The following is a 19336-nucleotide window of genomic DNA, read 5'->3' on the forward strand; positions in this document are numbered from 1 at the left end:
GGCCAAGAAATGAATATCGTGACGGATTACGTTCTCAAGGTTTGCACTTGATCTCCATAGCGCTTTCTGACCTTTTTCGTTATTTAACGAATTCATACTCATATGTCAATAATATTAACAGATTCTGGGATTGGATATCTGCGCTGATATTATGGTGGGTGATGAAATGAGAAGAGGCATATCTGGGGGCCAGAAGAAGCGCGTCACCACCGGTATGTGAAAACAGAACCTAAGTGACTAAATCTTCTTTGGGAAAACTTGGCTCTGGTTTGTTCTTGCCATTCTTAACTTAGCTGGGAATATACATAAGCTTGTAATTGGCAGGGGAAATGCTTGTTGGACCAGCCAAAGCTCTTCATGGACGAAATATCAACCGGGCTGGACAGTTCTACTACCTTCCAAATTGTTAGATTCATGAGGCAGATGGTTCACATCATGGATGTCACCATGATAATCTCCCTTCTGCAACCGGCTCCTGAAACATTTGGAACTTTTCGACGATATCATCTTACTGTCAGAAGGACAGATTGTTTACCAGGCCCAAGAGAAACGTGCTCGAGTTTTCGAAAAGCGTGGGCTCAGATGCCGGAGAGGAAAGGCAGCCGATTTCTTGCAAGAAGTGACTTCCAAGAAAGCACCAGGACAGTACTGGTGCAAAAAGAACGAGCCTTTGCAGATTCGTCAGCGTACCCGATTTCGTCAACCACTTCAGCAACTTCCACATTGGTCAGAAACTTCATCAAGAGCTTGCGGTTCCTTTTTGATAGACTAAGTCCCATCCGGCTGCCCTAGTGAAGGAGAAGTCCAGCTGGACTCTTCCAGTTGGAAACTCTTTAAGGCATGCCTTTCGAAATGAAGCCCGGCATTGAAGGTGGAGGGAAGTGGCACTATTCTTCAGTCTCATTAACTAATGAAGCGCAGCGCTTTTTGTATATATTCAAGATTTGGAGTCCAAATCACCATCATGTCGATAATTGCCATGACAGATGAACTAATCATTTTTCTAAAATTCGGATTCAAATCACATCTTTTTCATGTCAAAGCACCAGATGGTGCACTTTTTCGATTGAAGGTGGAGGAAGTTCTACCTGAAGACTTTATCATCAATAGCTCTACTATTTTTTCTTCAGTCTCATTAACGTTATGTTCAATGGGATGGCGAATGCCATAGCTCCTTGACAAGAATGACCATCGAATTTATTAGGCTTCGGTATTTTCAACGCGGGAGAAAAGGGATTTCTTGTTTTTTTGCATTCCTTTTGCATGGGCCTTCGGCTTACCGATTTGAAACTACGAATTTTACTGTCAAACTGCAATCATTCGGATCCCGATTTCAAATGGAAAGAATAAGATTGTGTCTTCAGATATGGGTTCAGCATCTACAGCAATATGGAACTCACCATATACTAACAAGCTTAGACTTTTCCTCACTTAGCATCTATTTTATGCGAGTGTAGAATTGGCCCGTTGTTTTCTTGTGACCGGTTTTGCTTCTAAGCAGCACGAGATACCACTTTTTTCTCATGACCTCTTTTAGCAATTTGCAGGTGAGTTGTAATTTCACATTTTGAAAAACTTGATTCTTCTTGATCAGTTGCAATCTATTAGACCCAGCACATGGTAAATCAGAGGGGTATGCAAGCCCTTCCCATCCTAAACACTATGAAACAAGGAAAACCTAATTATATTGCACAACTGTCGAACGCAAGAAAATATGAACTCAACCGCAGATGCTTCCTCAATCTTGTCAGCCAGGAGACAGTTGACCTTATAGGTCACGGAGCCCAAGTGATCCACAAAATCTTTTAATGTGTTCACCACTCTACAATATTGTCAAGGCAATTTACCAGATGTGCAACAGGAAGAAATGCTCAACCCGGTACAAGACAATGAAGTGAAAACCTATTTATCTCACATTTGTAGCTATGTACTGAAGAAAACTATAGGTGTATTATGAAGTACCTTCAGCTATTCGATGTTCAAGCTCTCTGTTTCATGGAGAGCTCATCATAATTGGAAGCTTCCTGAGAAATGGAAACTGAAGAAGGCAACTGGAAAATCCATCATACTAATGTTTAGAGTATCTTCACCTGTTACAATGAAGATGCAGCAAACAGATTCAAATTCACACCCTCGTGCATTGACTGTCGTTATCCATTTCCATTGAAAATATACAGACCCACTCTTCATTTGCCACTTGGGATAATCCTGCATTCCAAAAGATAACATGTGTAATTGTTCAGGCTCCACAATACAGCTTTTACGTGGATGTATCCTTCCACACACTATGAAGCACTTTTTAAAGCATGAGGTTTCCTTACTGAGCACACCTTTTCAAGTTCAAACTCAGCAGAGCCACAGCAAGGGCCAAATGACACATAGATGTGGTAAGTGCAAGTTTAACATCAGTCCTTGATTCCAGAAGAAGATAAACAATCATAATAGTTGAAGAGGACATAGATCAGCAACTCAACAGAAGAGATTTTATGAGACCCTTCAAAGGTCTGAACGGATACTGGAGCGAATATTATCTTTTGACTTAATTAGTCAAGCGAGAACAGAATTCCAGTTAGAGAAAGCCAAAATCCTCTCATAATATTTACCTCCATGATATATACCGCGAGTTCTTGGTCGCAGGAGAAGAGGAACATTTGCCAGGCGTCCCCGATTGACAAATAATCATATGCTTTCTCGCTACATCCAGCAATTTCATCGCCGTTGTTCAAAGCGAAAGAGAAATGTAACCACACGTAAAAGAATCTCCAAAGTATAGCTTGCGGCCTTACATGTAGGAGACGGGGATACTGATAACAACAAAAAATACAGGAGACTGGGAGATGCAAAATGCACTGTTGTATTTCTCGTCATCGTTTGTCTATATATACAAAGAAATCAATTGCACAAGCCGAAAGCAAGACGCCCATTTCAGATACAAATGTACCCCAGTTCCTACTCCACATCCGCATTTCGTCAAACATCTGACCAGCACTATGGAAATGATCGGATCTCCTCTCCTCTCCTCTCCTCTCCTCTCCTCTCCAATGCAGCAGCTTCCAACGATGACTGTCTTCCAACGCCACGATAAGCGACGACTCTTATTTCTTCAGATGCCTCCCCCCATCCAGCCTTCTTTTGGAGAAGCAACGAATTCGCTCCTCCTCCTCCTCCTCCTCCTCCTCTTCCTCCTCCTCACGGCGCTCGCTAGAATTTTGCAGTCTTCCATAAGCAAAGTTGCTGAGTTCTCTCGACAGCGAGCGAAACAACAGATTCCACCCCCCCACTGATTTGGAAGTCCTCAGGGATGAGAGAGAGAACGAAACGAATGATGATTTATGATGGAAAGAAGACATGGAAAATAATTTGTCGAGGAATGCCATAATACAATACCCTCTATTTTCACTTACAGATATTTTTTTTTTTTTTGGTCATAAGTAACGATTTCATTGAAATAACTAAGTCATATATGGAGAAAATACATTAAAACCATCAGCACATAGTAAATCAAACAGGGCAGGTGGGGTATTCTGAAGCCAATTTTGTGGAAGAGTATTGTTCCTGCAAGCTTTCGCCAGCCAATCCGCTGGCTGGTTTGATTCCCTTTTGCAATGGGCCAGGGAAATGGCCCGAAACAGCTTCATTTTTGTTCTGGCCCGGCTCACCGTAGACTTTGCTTCCCAACTGAAGTCTTCGAGAGTGTTGCAACTGTGCACGAGTGGGAGACAGTCGGATACCACTTCCAAAGAAAGGTGAGTTCGGTTAGAGAGGAAAATTAGGGTTTCGAGAAGGGCGATGGCCTCCGCATGTTCTGTCGTGGACGCAGCCACTAGTTTCGCAAATCCATCAACAACCCGTCCGCTGGAGTCGCGACACAAGCAGGCTATGGCTCCTCTGTTCTCGCTTCCTCCCCTGTATCCTCTTGATTCTGGTTCGTCATCGCTGCTTGGGAGAAATGAGGCGTCGATGTTAATTTTCAGCGATTCAGGGGATGGGGGCTTCCATCTTTGAGGTATGGTATCGCTGTGTTGGTCTCCTTTCTTTTTGTTGTTCCAAGTGGAGAAGCTCTCGTGTAGAGCCTCGGCTTTAAGAATCGTTTGCTGTGGGTGCAGAGGGCGATGGCCATATATGAACTGATTGCGGTCTTTCCAAATGCTCCAGAGGGTAACCGTGATAAGGTCGAACTTTTTTGCACTAGTTTGGTTTTTTTTTACCATGTACAGCCATTCGTCGAACCTGGTTAACCCTATTCGGGACACTTTGATGTGCAGAGGGGCGGCTTTCCATATCCTTGTCGTCCAGGAGCATAGCAGCAGGGTGTGCTCGACTGTTTCGGCTTCCTGTTTGCAAAGAGGGCACAGCGGATTAGGTACTATTTTCCGCCTGTATAAATTCTCCATTGTGGGTATTACGTTGTGGCAAGCATTCCATAAAAAATGTTTGATCTTGGGTAGGCTATTTGATTGCCATATAAACTTCCATAATGCTGGTTTTGGCTGATGCGAAGAAGTTGCTATGGCATTTTGATATGATGGAGTGCCTACTTGTGCTTTTTGTATGGTGGATTGTCTCTATTGGCATAGTATCCACTTTGAACTGTGTATATCCCTGATTTGGTCTTCTCCCATACCAGTCTATCCTCTTCATTAGGCATTCCGATTGGTGTTGCTAATATGTCTTGGACTTTTTGGTCGCCAAACAATGTTTTTATCAAATGTTCATTCCAATTTCCAGTCTCTGGATCTATGAGACCAGCCACCTGCCTTGGTTCCCCATCCATAGCCGAGCCACCAATCTTTCCGCTTTTAAGCCATTTGTCCTCTCTAGTCGATATTGCATTACCATTCCCAACGGAGAACATTATGTTCGGAGAAATAGAGTCTCTTCCCATCAATATACTCGCCATCCCCATGAGGATCTTGATCCTTTGCCGCCTTCCAAAACTCACTCGTGGATAGTACAACCCTTTCATTACTTTGCTTAGTAAGGACCGAGGATGCTGAGAAATTCTCCATGCTTGCTTTCCCAACATAGCCTTATTAAAAGCTATTAGATCCTTGAAGCCAAGACCCCCTTCGTCCTTCCTGATTTTCAGATCTTCCCATTTTTTCCAATGTATCCCAAAGCATTCCCGGGTACTGTTTCTCCACCAGAAATTCGCCACCTTCGTCTCTATAGCTTTGCAAATCGAAATAGGGATTTTGAAGATAGACATGGCATGCGAGGAATGGCTTGTATAAGCGATTTGATTAAGATTTCCTTCCCCGCTTTCGTCAATAAATTCTCCTTCCAGCTTTGCAATTTCATGTGAACCTTGGCAAGAATCCATCCAAACATATCCTTCTTTGAAGCCCCCAATCCGACGGCATTCCTAAATACTTCCCAGTTTTTTCAATTTCCGTCACACGTAGTTCGAAGCCATATTTCTCCTCAAGTTGTTCGGGCAGGTTTTACTGAAATATATGCCTCGATTTGTTGCGGTTTTACACCGACTGATGCAAAACAGTATTGATGTATAATAGTGGCTAGGTTTTGACACTCCAATATTGTTCCATTTAGGAAAAGATAGAATCATCTGCGAATAATAAATGTGATAGAGTAGGGCAGCTGCTATTTAACTTGATTCCCTTAATGTGCCATCAGCTATTGCTTGTTTCATCATGTGTGAGAGCACATTTGCCACTAAAATGAATAAATAGGGCGAGAGTGGATCACCTTGTCTAATCCCGCGTGTAGGCTTGAAGTAGGGTAGAGATTCCCCATTGAAATTTATGCTGAAAGTAACTGTTGAAACACACTGCATGACCCACTGGACCCATTGCTCACAGAAACCCATTTTGATTAAGCTTGCCCTGAGGAAGTCCCATTCGATCCGTCATAGGCCTTTTGCATGTCTAACTTTAGAACAGCTTGAAACTTTCGTTTATTCTCCCTTGTTCTCACGTGTAAAACTTCCTGCACAATCAATATGTTATCTTGGATTTGCCTACCCCCACAAAAGCGCTTTGTTCTTCAGCAATTAGGCTAGGTAGCAAAGTGGTTTAAGTCTATTTGTCATCACTTTGGAAATAATTTTATATATGAAGTTGCAAAGGCTGATTGGTCCGTCGCTCAAGTTTTTCAGGGTTTGGGATTTTTGGGATAAGGGTTATATGGGTTTTGTTCATTTCGGGTTTAAGTATCCCGTGTTGAAAAAAATTCTGTGTTTCTTTGAGGATATCCCGACATAAATCTGCCCAGGTGTCTTGAAAGAATAGTCCATGAAGCCCATCCGGTCCAGAGCTTTAGTTGCTCCTAATTGTTGCATTGCGGCAGTTATTTCCTCCATACGTACATCCGCCACTAACCCGTGATTCATATTCTCGTCCACCAAGGCAGGAATACTGTAGTAGAGGCTGAAAATCTACGGAGCCTACTGATTGGTATAAGTTTTGGAAGTATTTCCTAGGTCATTTCCTTTAGATGTTGCTCCTCTCTTACCCATACTTCTTCTTCATTCTTCAGCATGGATATTCTGTTTCGATCCTTCTCTCGTACATCGTGGCATGAAAGAATTTGGAATTTCGATCACCCCATTTGAGCCATCGAATTCTGGATCGCATGCCCCAATACATCTCCTCTTGTCTCCACAGTTGTTCTATTTCTTGTGTAATTTTCTTTACTGCTACACTTTCTTGTAGTTCGCCCGTTCTATTCAGCAAAATTTGAAGTTCATTTGTTAGCCATGCAAGTCTCATTTTGGCATTTGAGAAACGGTTTTTGCTCCACTTCATCAACTTGTTTGCTGTAATTTGTAATTTTTCCACCACTGTTAGTTGTTGGCTACCGGGATCAGCCCAAACTTCCTTGACTACTTGTGTACATTCTTCTTCCTCAGCCCAGAATGCTTCGTATTTGAATCTCTGTGCATGTTTCTTCCATTGCGGGTTAAGTGTGACTAGGATAGGGCTATGATCAGACCCTATAGGTGGTAATGCTATACTCTCTGCTATAGGATATATTGTTCTCCAAGTAGCAGTGCAAAGAGCTCTGTCGAGACGCTTCTTTACTAACTGATCCCCTTCTCACTTACAGATATTTTACTCTCATCAATTATATGCAGCATTGCGGTTATTCATCAATTTTTTAATTTTCCACATCTGCTAATTATTCTGGGGGGCCCACCGCCCGACAAGTGACAACCCACAAGCTCACGCGCCCCTCCCTCCCTCCCTCCTCTCTCGCCGGACAGCTGGGGCCACCCTTGCCTTGGCCACCCACATCAATATCCCTCTCTCAAATTTCGCCGCACTTCCTCATCTCCTTGGATATTTCGTTCCAACAGTCATATGTAGAGACATGTGAAGGTACCACCCTCAATTTGTCACAATGGGAGATCCCTAATCGAGAAAGATGAGGCATGGCTCCTTTAGCGAACCTCCACTCCTCCAGATAAGGTAATCCATAAGAAAATAAATGCTTGAGTTGAGGAAAGCCTCCTGCAGAGCAAACCATTTCCTTTCCCACGAAAGAGAAAATTCCCAGCACGAGAACAACCAAGTGAGGCAATTTCTCCAATATTGGCATCGGATCTTCTTCGAGTCGAGAAAATAGTAAGACCAGCTTCCTCAATTGCTGGGGTAGATTTTTATGTTCCGGTAACTTCTCTATATTTCCAAAAATGGATAGCTTACAAGAATAGGGATAGTTTGACATTTTATTCAATTCACCTTCAATCCATAAAGAATGATGATTTTTGAAATAAAAAGACGAGGATCGAAGATATTTGAAATTGAATTCAGCAATTTGCGGAAATATCTCTAGCTTGATAGGATCATCCCAAACAAAGACATTCAATTTTTGCAAATTGCTAAGCTTGCCTACATCATTTACATCACATTTCTTCGGACTGAAGTTTCTCAATGTCCGTAGATTCTTTAAAGTGCCCAACCGCAACTTCTTCCGGGCCCCATGGAATTTCTCCTTGACATCAAAGTAGTAAGGAAGACGGAGATACCTCAACCTTCTCATCTTCCACAACACATTTGGCATGAAAACCCTAGCATATCCATCCATAAACAAGTCCAAGAATTCCATACATACAAGGTTCCCCATAGATTGCGGTAAGCCCTCGAATTTACTTTTTGCTAAACTTAGGAATCTTAGATGGACTAGGTCTCCCACTGATTCAGGTAAATTTCCTCCCACCACAAAAATATGTTCCAGTTTCAAAACTCTAAGAAACTTATAGTTGACAAAAATAGGTTGAAATTGCTCCAACATCCATTGGGTAGATTTTCCAAACGAGAAGAACATAAGAGTTCGAAGGTGGGGCATAGCCTTTATTTGTTCCACCCTTGAAGTCACCTGTCCTTCACCAATCTCACGCATATAAAGAGAAAGCCTCCATGTCTTGCAAGTTGCCTCAACTTCTGCTGCCTTTGAAGAAGAACTACCCTCCCTTTCATTGTCCCATTGAATGTTATGAAAGCTTAGAAACTTCTCATGCCTAGCCTTGAAGACACATAATTCTCGCATCAGGTCATGGAGGCGACAGGTTTTGATATTTCCAATCAAGTTGAGTCGTACTTGGACTAGTCCCCTCTTAACCAACTCCATTAAATATTGCTCTGCTACATTTTCCATTGTAGTTTCTCCCTCTTCATCAGATGAATCGACCAGCACAAAGCCTTCAGCAATCCACATTCGAAGGACTCTCTTTACAGGGATTTCTAAATCCTCCGGAAAGCCACCCAAATAGAGGAAGCATGGCTTTAGATGCCATGGTAGATCATCATAGCTTAAGGCCAACACTTTTAATACACCGCTCTCATCACGAAAATGCAAATTGATGTTTTTGTAAACCATCTCCCACTTGTTGACTGCCAAAAGTCCACCAAGCACAATAACAGCCAAAGGTAATCCCCCACACTTCTTAAGAAGTTCATCTCCTAACTCCTTCATGTCTTCAGTGATTTCTACATAATATCAAGTAAAAAAATGAAAGTAGATAGTAATAGGAAGATGCGATGTCATAAGAAGATAACGTCAAGGACAAATATTTGCTTTTCAATATATGAATTAGATGTCATAGTTCCTTATGTTCTGTGGTTCATTTATGTTTTTGTAAGGAGAAAAACTATGGAGACCCCAACAAAGCTGCTATATATGCCTCCATCTATGCTTGAAAGATCAAGAACACTAAATTAACTAATGGAATGTATTGTCTTTGTTATCCGTTGCTTGAATTAATTGACTTGAGCAAGTGTATAACAAAAATAATGCTACTCAATGAAGAAAAATGAAAGCAGTGCGGGGATATCCCTAGTGACTTGAGTGTGCCACTGATCTCCCTAGAAATTCTAGTGAAATCTTCATATTGTCACTCTATTTTGTTGCATAAAGATTCACAATTTTAGCAACAATCCCAAGTCTTATTTTTAAACCAATTATTCACAAATGCAAGGAAAGGTGGACCTAAAATGAAGCCTATGGAAGAAGTAACATAGCTAGGCTTCACATTAATTCATAAATCCTATCAAAATTGCCTATTATGATGGCCAAATGAAAGCTTTTTCCGATATTTATCCTCATCGGAGGACACAAGGAGAAAAATTTTGGATGTTGGCTTGGAGGTAAAATTGTCAGCTATTGAGAAGCAAAAGGTGAAGCAAAAGGTGCACCCGATTCCTTAAATGTTTAAATTATGGTGCCTAATATTGATCATCTAAACTCCACTGTAACTATCGATTCATTAATTGCAAAAGCTTCCAAAAGGCCAAATTGAGCAATGAACTACCTGGTATTTGTCCCTCCATCTCTGATTGTCTTGCAATACCTTCTACAGCTTGATCGGCAACAATACCTCGACCAACTCCAAGTCCAACAGAAGAAGGTTCAATAGCTACATTGACAATAATTATAGAAGCGCCATAAATTAGAATCAAATAGGCAATATAATCCTTTGAAGCCACTATATGTTAGGTTAATGACTTTAGAGAAGTCTTACCTTTTGTTTCAGGGAACGTCTTCTTCTTTAGCAGATCCCAGCTCTCCTCGTGTGATAAGCACTGAGGTTCATGGAGAAAACAATGAGGATCAATATGCTGCGCTACTTCTTTATTGCGGGTTGTTATCAATAGCTTGCTTCTCGTGTCCTTGATTGGGAATGCGGCACGAAGACTGTCCCATGCCTGTTTGGTCCAAATATCATCAAGAACCACAATACATCTCTTCTGTTTTTGGGTCATGTATAGAGTTTCTAACAATTTGTCATCTCTCATCTTCTTAACCTGTTCTCTTTCATCAGGGATCAACTTAACAAGAATTCCCTCCAATATATCCCTCACGTGGTATTCTTGAGATATGCAAGCCCAAGCAAAACTATCGAAATGGTTCTTCACTTCGTCATGAGCAAAGACTTTCTTAGTGAGTGTGGTCTTACCCAAACCACCCATTCCACAAATGGAAATAACTCTGTGTTGTTTACCATCCTTCAACAGCTCGTTCACCAACAACTTGATACTATCTTCCCTTCCGACAAAATCCTCCTCCTCGAAATGGGCATAAGTCAGTTTCGGCGTCGAAGCTCTCGCGTGTTTGTGCTTGCCCTCATTCAGAGGTTTTATGCCATAATCCCGCATACTCGTTCTAAGATTGGAGATGCTGGATCTTAAGCCATCAATCTTTATCCCCACACCATGAGCTCGCACGCACGAGCACTTCGCCATGAAGCAAGCATACGCTTTGATTATGTTTTGTCCCTTCTTCGGCACGACTCTGAGGATGTATTGCTCGATGACGTCCTCAGCATCATAGGCAAGGTCTCGGAGTTGCGCGACCCATTCTCGAACAGTTTGGTCGTGCTCTTGTTTCGTGTCCGCATCCCTCAGCAAGCACTGGATCAGCTTCAGCTCGTTTTGCAGGTCCATGACCTTGCCCTCCACGTCCCACAAGAATTTGGCTTCGTTGATGAGCAGCTTTCCTATTGTCTCTACCGCAAACGATACAACAGACTCAGCCATTGGTATTCACTACTTGATAACGATCAGTGGAGCTTATGGCAGAGATTTTGCAGGTGCTCAATTACTAGCTGCCCTTGGTCTCGAGTCAGAGTTAAAATAGGCCGCTCAAAACGACGCTGCTCTTTCATCCGCCCAGCGACATCGGGAACGAAAATTTTTTTGGTTTCACATAGGCTAATCGCAATAGTTCAGCATCACAATTTTTTTAAAATTTATATCACATGGTTTCACATGGGCTGATTGCAAGAGTTCGGCATGATAATTTTTTTTAAAATTGATTCCACATAGTTTCACGTGGGCTTTTTTTAATATCTATTCCACATGGTTTCCCATGGGCTGATAGCAAGAGTTCAGCGTGATAATTTTTAAAATTGATTCCACATGGTTTCACATGGGCTGATAGCAAGAGTTCAGCATGATAAATTTTTTTAAATTGATTCCACAAGGTTTCACATGGGCTGATTACACGAGTTCAGCATGATAATTTTTATAAAAATTGATTCCACATAGTTTCACATGGGCTTTTTTTTTTAGAAATTGATTCCACATGGTTTCCCATGGGCTGATAGCAAGAGTTCAGCGTGATAATTTTTTTAAAATTGATTACACATGGTTTCACATGGGCTGATAGCAAGAGTTCAGCATCATAATTTTCGTTTAAAAAAAAAAGGAGTCAAATCTTCATTTGATGAATGTGCAGTCAAAAGGAATCATATTTTCGTTCAGCGTGCCCTCAGAAGATGGGTTTCACATGGGCTAATGGCAAGAGTTCAGCATCATAATTTTTTTGAAATTGATTTCACATGGGCTGATGGCAAGAATTCAGCTTCCAGACTGGTTTCCCATGGGCTGATCGCGGTAGTTCACCATCATAGTTTTCGTTTTTTGCGTCATCAAAAGGAAACAAGTTTTCGTTTAATGTGCAGTCAAAAGGGACATAATTTCGTTCAGTGTGCCCTCAAAAGATGGGCTTCACATGGACTTATGCTTCTTCTTTTTTAATTTTTTTCAGACTTGGGCTTATGCTAACAGCAACTTTTTTTGTTTCTTAGTCGTGGGAAAACAAACCATCACAGATGTATTATCCGGGTCCGTACCATCCCATGGATGCACCCACAAACCGGCGAGACTCATAATGTTAATTAAATCAACTCCTCAAAATTAAGGGTAAGTTGTGATGATCGTATAATTTGAAAACTCTATATATTCACTTCTCTCTTAACGACTCATCATGAAAATAACAAAAATTTTGAGAAAAAGGATGACCTCCTTACTTGAAGATTTGGCAAAGTGCTTAAGCCATTTTGCGGTTACTTGATAATTAGATGTTTTGATTCGAGACTGTGAGTGTGGGAAAGGACCACATGTTTATAATCACAGCTTCACGAGAGAAACAATTTTGAATACTTTAACATGTGATTGCAAAATGCTATCTACTCCTTTATATTAATGGATGATATGTGTAATTTGTATTATCTATTCTCGTAAAATCCTAAAAAAAAATTAGTGATAGGTTGTTTTTTTGTTTTTTTTTTTTTTTTTTATGATCTAGGGCATAGGCATCAAGAAGCCCATGGAAGACTATATAAATCCCCCAATCCTGTCTTTGACAATTATAGGTGACCGAATTCAAAACAATTTATATGCAATTGGTGACATTTAGTGGGCAACCTCCCAATTGTGATGTGGAAATTTCCTGACGTTCAAACTACACGCGAGAGCTGTCAAAATTACCAAGATTTTGCAGTTCAAAAAGCATGATACTTTAAAGTTTGATCCTAATTGGAAATTGAAACTTTTTGTTGGGATTAGGTTCAGAAAAATTTTACGGAACCATTTTTGTAGGAGGTCAGTCCTTTCCTGCGGCTTTCCAATGGCGTTAACAATGTTTCTTCGGTGTTGCATAAGCAAATCCCTTCGGGAACAGTCCTAAATTTGGGACAGACGTCCTATCCTGTAAATTCCACTACTTGACCAAGACCAACCTCCTCAGATGCAAGGGTATATGCTTGTGCTCTGGCAAATTCTCATCTTCGGCTATGTAAGTATAGTTTACAAGCATAGAGATTGCTTGACTTTTTATGCAAATCGTCTAGTCTAAACACTTGCCAAGGAGCAACGAAACAAAAGAGGTGAATTGGAGGGGTTTGAAGGTAGTTTCACCAAGTTCCAGAATATATCCGTTTTTTCAGACCGTGCAGATTCCATACGGACAACTTTTGTAATTTTTGGCAGTATGATTAAACTTTTCACCTTGCATTTCTTTGGACAAACTTCCTTAACTTCTTTAGATTCTTCAAAGAATACAACCGTAGCTTCTTTAACCGATAATGCAGAATTTTATCTAGAAGATGGAGAAACCTCAAGAGTGTACATCTCTTTTTAAACCAATATTTAGATGTGGAAGTTGTTAGTGAGAAAGAATTGGATGAATGTGATTAGCCTTCTCAAGAGTACTTAGCTTTCTCCGCATGTCACCAACAAGAGTATATAGTACGTCTCTCTGTAAACCAATATTCATATCTATATACTTCATTATTTAAATATAGGGATATATGCTCTAAAAGTCATAAAACAATTTTAATGGAACCCTTTTTTGGGTTGTCAATCCTTATGTACGACTTTTCAATGGCCTCCACAATTTTTTCCTCAATGTTGCATATGCAGATCCTTTGGGTTCAGTCCTCAATTTGGGACAAACATTGATCCCAACTTGAGAAAGACATGGCATGGTTCCTTTAGGAGCTCTCCTTCTTTCTAAATGCCCCAACCTAGCCAAGACCAACCTCCACAGATGTAGGGGTCAATACTTGTATTCCGGCAAATTCTCGATTCACCTATATAAGTATGATTTACAAGCATTGAATTACTCGACGTTTTATGCAAATCATCTAGTCTAAATCCTTTCCAAGGAGTAATGAAACAAAAGGAGATAAAATTGAGGCACGTGAAGATAGATTTACCAAGTTCTGGAGTTATATCCAGCTTTTCAGGACCGTAGGAATTGCGAACGAACAAGTCCTGTAGTTTTGGCATTTTAATTAAATCTTTCACCTCACATTTCTCTAGCCAAACTTCCACAATGTCTTTAGATTCCCCAAAGAATATATCGCAACTTTTCTGTATAGGCAATGCGGAATTTATCAGAAAAATGGAGATACCCCTAGAGTATACAATACATCTCTTTATAAACCAATCTTTATAGGTGGAAGTTGTTTGTGAGAAAGAATTGGATGAACGTGATTAGCCTTTTGTTGCATGTCATCAGCAAGAGTATATAATACATCCCTTTGCAAATCAATTATATCTATTCTTTAAATATAATAAAAACCCGAGGACCTTGCAAAGTAACAACGAGGGACCATAGGAAGAGTCAGCCTTGATAAAAGAAGCCTACCCATTTAATTTTATAATTTTTATTGACAAAAGGTCTTAATGGGAACTTCATCAAAAGTTCTCGACATACACTTGAAGACAGAACATATTTTTCACTGTACTAGAAATGAAATGCAAGAGATTTCTCCTTACAAATTGAATTTTATGAATGGGTGCTTTAAAAATACTTGTTATGTATCCACTAAAAAAATATTTCATTTTCAAACCATTGTTTTCTTGTGTTATGTATAATTAGTACATTGAAAATGAAATTTTTTTCTGTTAGTTATGACTAATAAGTATTGGGGAATGATTCCTTATTAAGATCCTAATAAATTGATAAAAAGCTGTCGAAATTGGCCGGAGAAAGGATTCTCTCTCTTCCCTCGCTCCCTCTCATTGCTTCCATTCACATGTTTAGAGAAGGTTTTCCATGACATTATGATGCGACCTCTCCCTTCCAGATTTAATGATTAGCATCCAAAGGGACGAAGAAACAACTTTTACAGGAAATACTTTCGCCCGGATAACTGTGAGAAAATAAATTGTTAAGAAAGACCAATGCACATGAGAGGGTAGCCAATAAACAGAATCTGTCAAGGAAAGAAAAAGAAATGAGCAGTTGGAGCGGGGAATTTATTATAGGAATCCTATAAAGAATTGCAAAAAAAGAGGGAGGTTGCTTCTTGCTTCATGCTTCACGTTTCGACCACCAATTGCTTTGTCTCTTGTTTTTGTCTTTAACTTTTTTGTCTTTTTGGGTCCTTTGGTGGACAACTGCAAAAAATTGAAAAGAGAGACCAAAGCTCAGGAGCTGAAGAAATTATAAGAACTAAGAAGAGACCTGAGAAGGTGCCTCAATGCTTCAACCACCGTTGCTTTGTCGTTTTTCTCCATGTTGCTCGTCCCTTCGTTTAAGATATATTGGAAATGCCACTTGGTCTTTTCTTAATCACGGTTTTTCTTTTTTCTTGTTGAGTTTATTTTTTACGTCATTGTTCATCCAAACGCAAGAATTGAACTATCCAAACCCAGAACAACATGCCGCTTCTATTACGTGAGCTCGAACACAGTTTCAACTCACATGGGCATTTTGTCAAGAACCTAGCAGGGAGTCGAAAATACTCGGATCTTCCCTTTTTTAGCGTCGACTTTGACGCGATGCCATGAGCAATGACTCTCATTTCAACTTGTCTTGCATCAGCGTCCTTCGAGAAGCATTGGATTCACCTTCGCCTCCTCTCGCATGCCCTTCACTTGTCCCCTCGCAACCCCAAGAATTTTGCGTCTTCTACGAGCAAGTGACGAGCTCACTCTACTGCCAGTGGAATTAAAGAGAGATTACGCATTTGAAGCCCACGAGGATGAGAGGGAAAATAAAAGTTGGCCCCTAAATTTTTAATTACTGTTCAATTAGTCTTTGAAATTGAATTTTGACCAAATTGGTATTTGTACTCTGGTATAACCTAATTAATCCTTTTAGCCGATACATAATTTAACTTACTCCAAGAAACAAATCTGAAGCCACAAAATATCAATTCGCTAGAAAGGTCCATGAGCAACATTGGAGCCATCCATGAGCTATTGGGCCATAATTCTTGTTTCCAGAAATTACTAGTCCACTTTGTTGAAAGATTCAATTAAAAGTAAAATTTTTAATCCCTGCATTTGTTTATAGAACCACCCGTCACTTTATCACTCATTGCGTACTCCTTCATTTTGAATTTTTTTTTTTTTTTTTGTACCTTCTTCAATTTTAAACCTCGTCAATCAATTACAAGTTTGCTATCTACAAAGTCAAAATAGCCCTTACTTAAATAGGAGTCAAAGATTTTTTTTTCCGAGAATTACAAAATAATCCACAAGGATGATAGGGAAAATGAAACGAACAAAGAGGGCAAATTACATAATGAATAAATTATGATAATTTATGCATGAGTTTCAAAACTATAATACTCAATGACTGAAATAACACGGTTAAATTTCTAGTTCATTATTGAGAAAGAAAAGGCATGCTTCAGATATAAATATGATACAATCAATTTTAGAGATGATTCTAATTAAGCCGAGCTTGAGGTAGCCGTCCAACTTGTTGCCTGAGTTTGAGACCCACAATTAAAGATGGCACTTTCATTTAAGTTGATCATCAATTCCATTGTTTACTATTCAATTAACAACAAGCAAACCTTTGAAGACCCAAGTGCTTATGGTAATTTGTTTTCCAAAAACATTCTTTTCTCGAAATTCGATCATCGATTCTTCAACCAATGGCTTCTCTTCATTCACATCCAACTCTCTTGACCCATCAAGCATCTCACTCAAGCTGAATGCCTCTTCTCATATAATTCTGCTCATGTCTACTTACAAATGCTGAAAGTAATGGAGTAAATAAGGTACGATGCTGGTGCGATGACTTTTCAAACAAGTGATGATAAAATGGAACATCAATGGAACGCATTCATTTTATTAAAATTATATACAGTATACATGTTAGTGCTTGCACTTCTTGTGTAATGATTTTTTTTTTCATGCTATCAATGTACAAAATTAAAGTCAGAAATAATGAATTGTGGTGTTTAGGACTTTATATATACCGCTTTTCCGGGCAAACAGAAACTGGAAGTATCGAGTAAATGTTTCATCTCGTTAGCCATTGTACTAGTTATGCTATCGAGCTTCATTAATGCGATTTTCTTTTGTTACAAGTTAATAATAGCCAGCTTCACATTCAGAAGCCTAAGTGAAGGGAGAGAGACTATAATCTTGGTTTTGGATTTACTACCTTTTCACTCAGTATGATGCAAGACCTTCTTAACTCGCTGTGGAATTTTGCATTACAAAGTTATCGAGCAAAATCCAATTGTCGATCTAATGGTGAGGATTAGCTTGTTGTCTCCCGATCAATGATGCATCTCTTGCACATCCAACGGTAGAGAGGCGGCAAAACTTTTTTGGCCATTTGAAGAGTCATGGCAATTTCCCTTCTATATTTGGCCATGAAGGCGTGAGATCTTGTGTATAGAGAAGATAGATTAAGTTTTTCATCATCACCACAACTTCTTTGATGCACACAAACTTTGGAACATGAAACTTTCCCTAGCTTTTTCCCCCTCTTTTCTGACTATAATTTCACAAATCCAGCTCTCCTCTTTTGACACGCTTTAAGCATATCACACATCCAATCATATAACCTCTGTACTGTGATTCCTCAACATTTATAAAAACATTATATCTCCATGTTGCAACATGACAAGTTATTAAATTTCATTCTCTATACGTCTGGCATAGGGCGCAAGGTAATATTTTTCATTAAAGAAAAATCTTTTATGATTTTCCTATGTTGTCTAGCCAAAGTGGATCTTGCAAGATGGCTTCGGAATACCAACAATCGAGAGTAAACACAAGCCCACAGGCGGTGCCACGGCTATTTGAATCCTACTAAAGTAGAAATTAATTGATCTGGACATGAACAACCTAGTTGGCCTATTCCTACGTCAATGCCTTACAACTCTTTGACCAATGAAGACGTGTCATCAAGTGTGCATAGAGTCAATTCTACTATCATAACAGGTTAGGGTCAATTCTACTATGATAACAAGTTAAACTCAATTTTGTCTAGGTCTGTTCATGGGGTTAGATTGATTAAGAGTGACACATGCATTCTCCAAGTTGTCCATCTCCATGTGAGAACACTAATTTTGATATCTACTTCTTCCGAGCGGGTAAGACAAGGAAAATAGCCTATTGATCAAATGCAACATTTTGTTCAACAAAATGACAAGGATATGAGTACCAACATGAATTACCAAGATAGATTCCATCGCAATGATCAAATGAAGTTCCAGGCTCTAGAAAGAATATCACGTTTCTTGAAATGAGCAAAAGAGATGAGATCACATTAGCACAAAAGTAACCAATCTTTGAATGGTGCAAATACTAGTGCAGACCACCACGAGCGGCAGGTACTAAACAATCCGTCCTGACACTCTTGCTCAACCCAACGTCTGATTGATAAGCAATTTCCTTTGACGGTGTAGATTCCTTTGCCTTCTGGAAATATACAAACCAAATCTTAATCTTCCACTTGGGATGTTCTGAATTCCAACAGATATAGAAACGTTCAGCCTCCGCGATACTGTTAGAAAATAGTAAAATTGTTTTTGTGTTTTGATTATCTTATTTGTCTTTTAATTATTTTTGGCTAAGTGTGTGAAAGCAAGAGTTAGTCGGTTTGTAAAAAGCCAAAGAAAAGTGGGCTGCAAAGGAGAGAATTCTTGAAGAAGCTACAAGTGGTACTTGAAGAGTAGGAAGAAAGCTTCAACTTTGGAAACTTGAACGTGAAGGAAAAGTTTCAGCCCACAATTGTTGACTCCTTGGCCAAGAAGAAAAGTTCAACTTCAACTCTTGCATGTTGAAGTTAATGGTGGTGAAAATGCTTATAAATATAGGGTTATGTTAGTTTTTTTTTTTTAGAGTGTGAGAGTGTCTGTAAAAGTGAGAGAAAGTGAGATTTTAGAGAGAGTTTTAAGCTTAGCAAAGTTAGTGTGTGTACTCTCTTAAGCCTTTACAAATGCATATTGTGTAATATAATCTCTCTTTGTGTGTGTACTCTCTCCCTCCAAATCCTTTTGGTTCCAACAATTGGTATCAGAGCTAGCCATGGCATCCACTAGCTCCGTTCAGATGCAACTTCCAAAGTTGAACGGAAAAAATTACAACAACTAGTTCGTCCAGATGAAGGTTCTATTCAAGTCCCAAGACTTGTGGAACCTGGTGGAGAACGGCTACACCGAAGTAGCTGATGCTGAAGAATTCAATGCTTTGAGGAAAGAGGAGAAAGAAGCGTTGGTGGAATCTCGAAAGAAAGATTAGAAAGCATTATATGCGATCTTTCAAGCTGTGGAGGAGACGATATTTGAAAAAATATCGAGTGCTGAGACAGCGAAAGAAGCATGGGATATATT

The 19336-nt window shown here is 39.7% G+C and overlaps 3 protein-coding genes across 3 annotated transcripts; all 3 read right to left on the reverse strand.

Moving 5' to 3' along the window:
- Positions 1 to 3452: 3452 nt before the first annotated feature.
- On the reverse strand, positions 3453 to 4394 carry LOC120296210. Its single transcript, XM_039317915.1, has one exon. It carries the CDS (start codon positions 4392 to 4394, stop codon positions 3453 to 3455), a length of 942 nt encoding a protein of 313 aa, XP_039173849.1.
- Positions 4395 to 4534: 140 nt separating this feature from the next.
- On the reverse strand, positions 4535 to 5323 carry LOC120296211 (uncharacterized mitochondrial protein AtMg00310-like). Its single transcript, XM_039317916.1, has one exon. The coding sequence runs from the start codon at positions 5321 to 5323 to the stop codon at positions 4535 to 4537; it is 789 nt and encodes a 262-aa protein (XP_039173850.1).
- A 1946-nt stretch (positions 5324 to 7269) lies between these two features.
- On the reverse strand, positions 7270 to 10997 carry LOC104446063 (putative disease resistance protein At1g50180). Its single transcript, XM_039317917.1, has 3 exons — positions 9983 to 10997; positions 9773 to 9877; positions 7270 to 8951 (listed from the first exon to the last, which is right to left on the reverse strand). Exons 1-3 carry the CDS (start codon positions 10995 to 10997, stop codon positions 7270 to 7272), a joined length of 2802 nt encoding a protein of 933 aa, XP_039173851.1.
- Between the last annotated feature and the right edge of the window lie 8339 nt (positions 10998 to 19336).

The sequence above is a fragment of the Eucalyptus grandis genome, chromosome 7 (genome assembly GCF_016545825.1).
Source record: "Eucalyptus grandis isolate ANBG69807.140 chromosome 7, ASM1654582v1, whole genome shotgun sequence".
NCBI lineage: Eukaryota > Viridiplantae > Streptophyta > Magnoliopsida > Myrtales > Myrtaceae > Eucalyptus > Eucalyptus grandis.

Excerpts from the sequence above, each read along its gene's own strand:
- LOC104446063 (XM_039317917.1), bottom strand. The coding sequence starts at position 10,997 with ATGGCTGAGTCTGTTGTATCGTTTGCGGTAGAGACAATAGGAAAGCTG. Across the intron at positions 9,878-9,982 it reads GACGTTCCCTGAAACAAAAG|CTATTGAACCTTCTTCTGTT; the intron begins GTAAGACTTCTC and ends TTGTCAATGTAG. Across the intron at positions 8,952-9,772 it reads GATGGAGGGACAAATACCAG|AAATCACTGAAGACATGAAG; the intron begins GTAGTTCATTGC and ends GATATTATGTAG.
- LOC120296211 (XM_039317916.1), bottom strand. The coding sequence starts at position 5,323 with ATGGATTCTTGCCAAGGTTCACATGAAATTGCAAAGCTGGAAGGAGAA.
- LOC120296210 (XM_039317915.1), bottom strand. The coding sequence starts at position 4,394 with ATGGAGAATTTATACAGGCGGAAAATAGTACCTAATCCGCTGTGCCCT.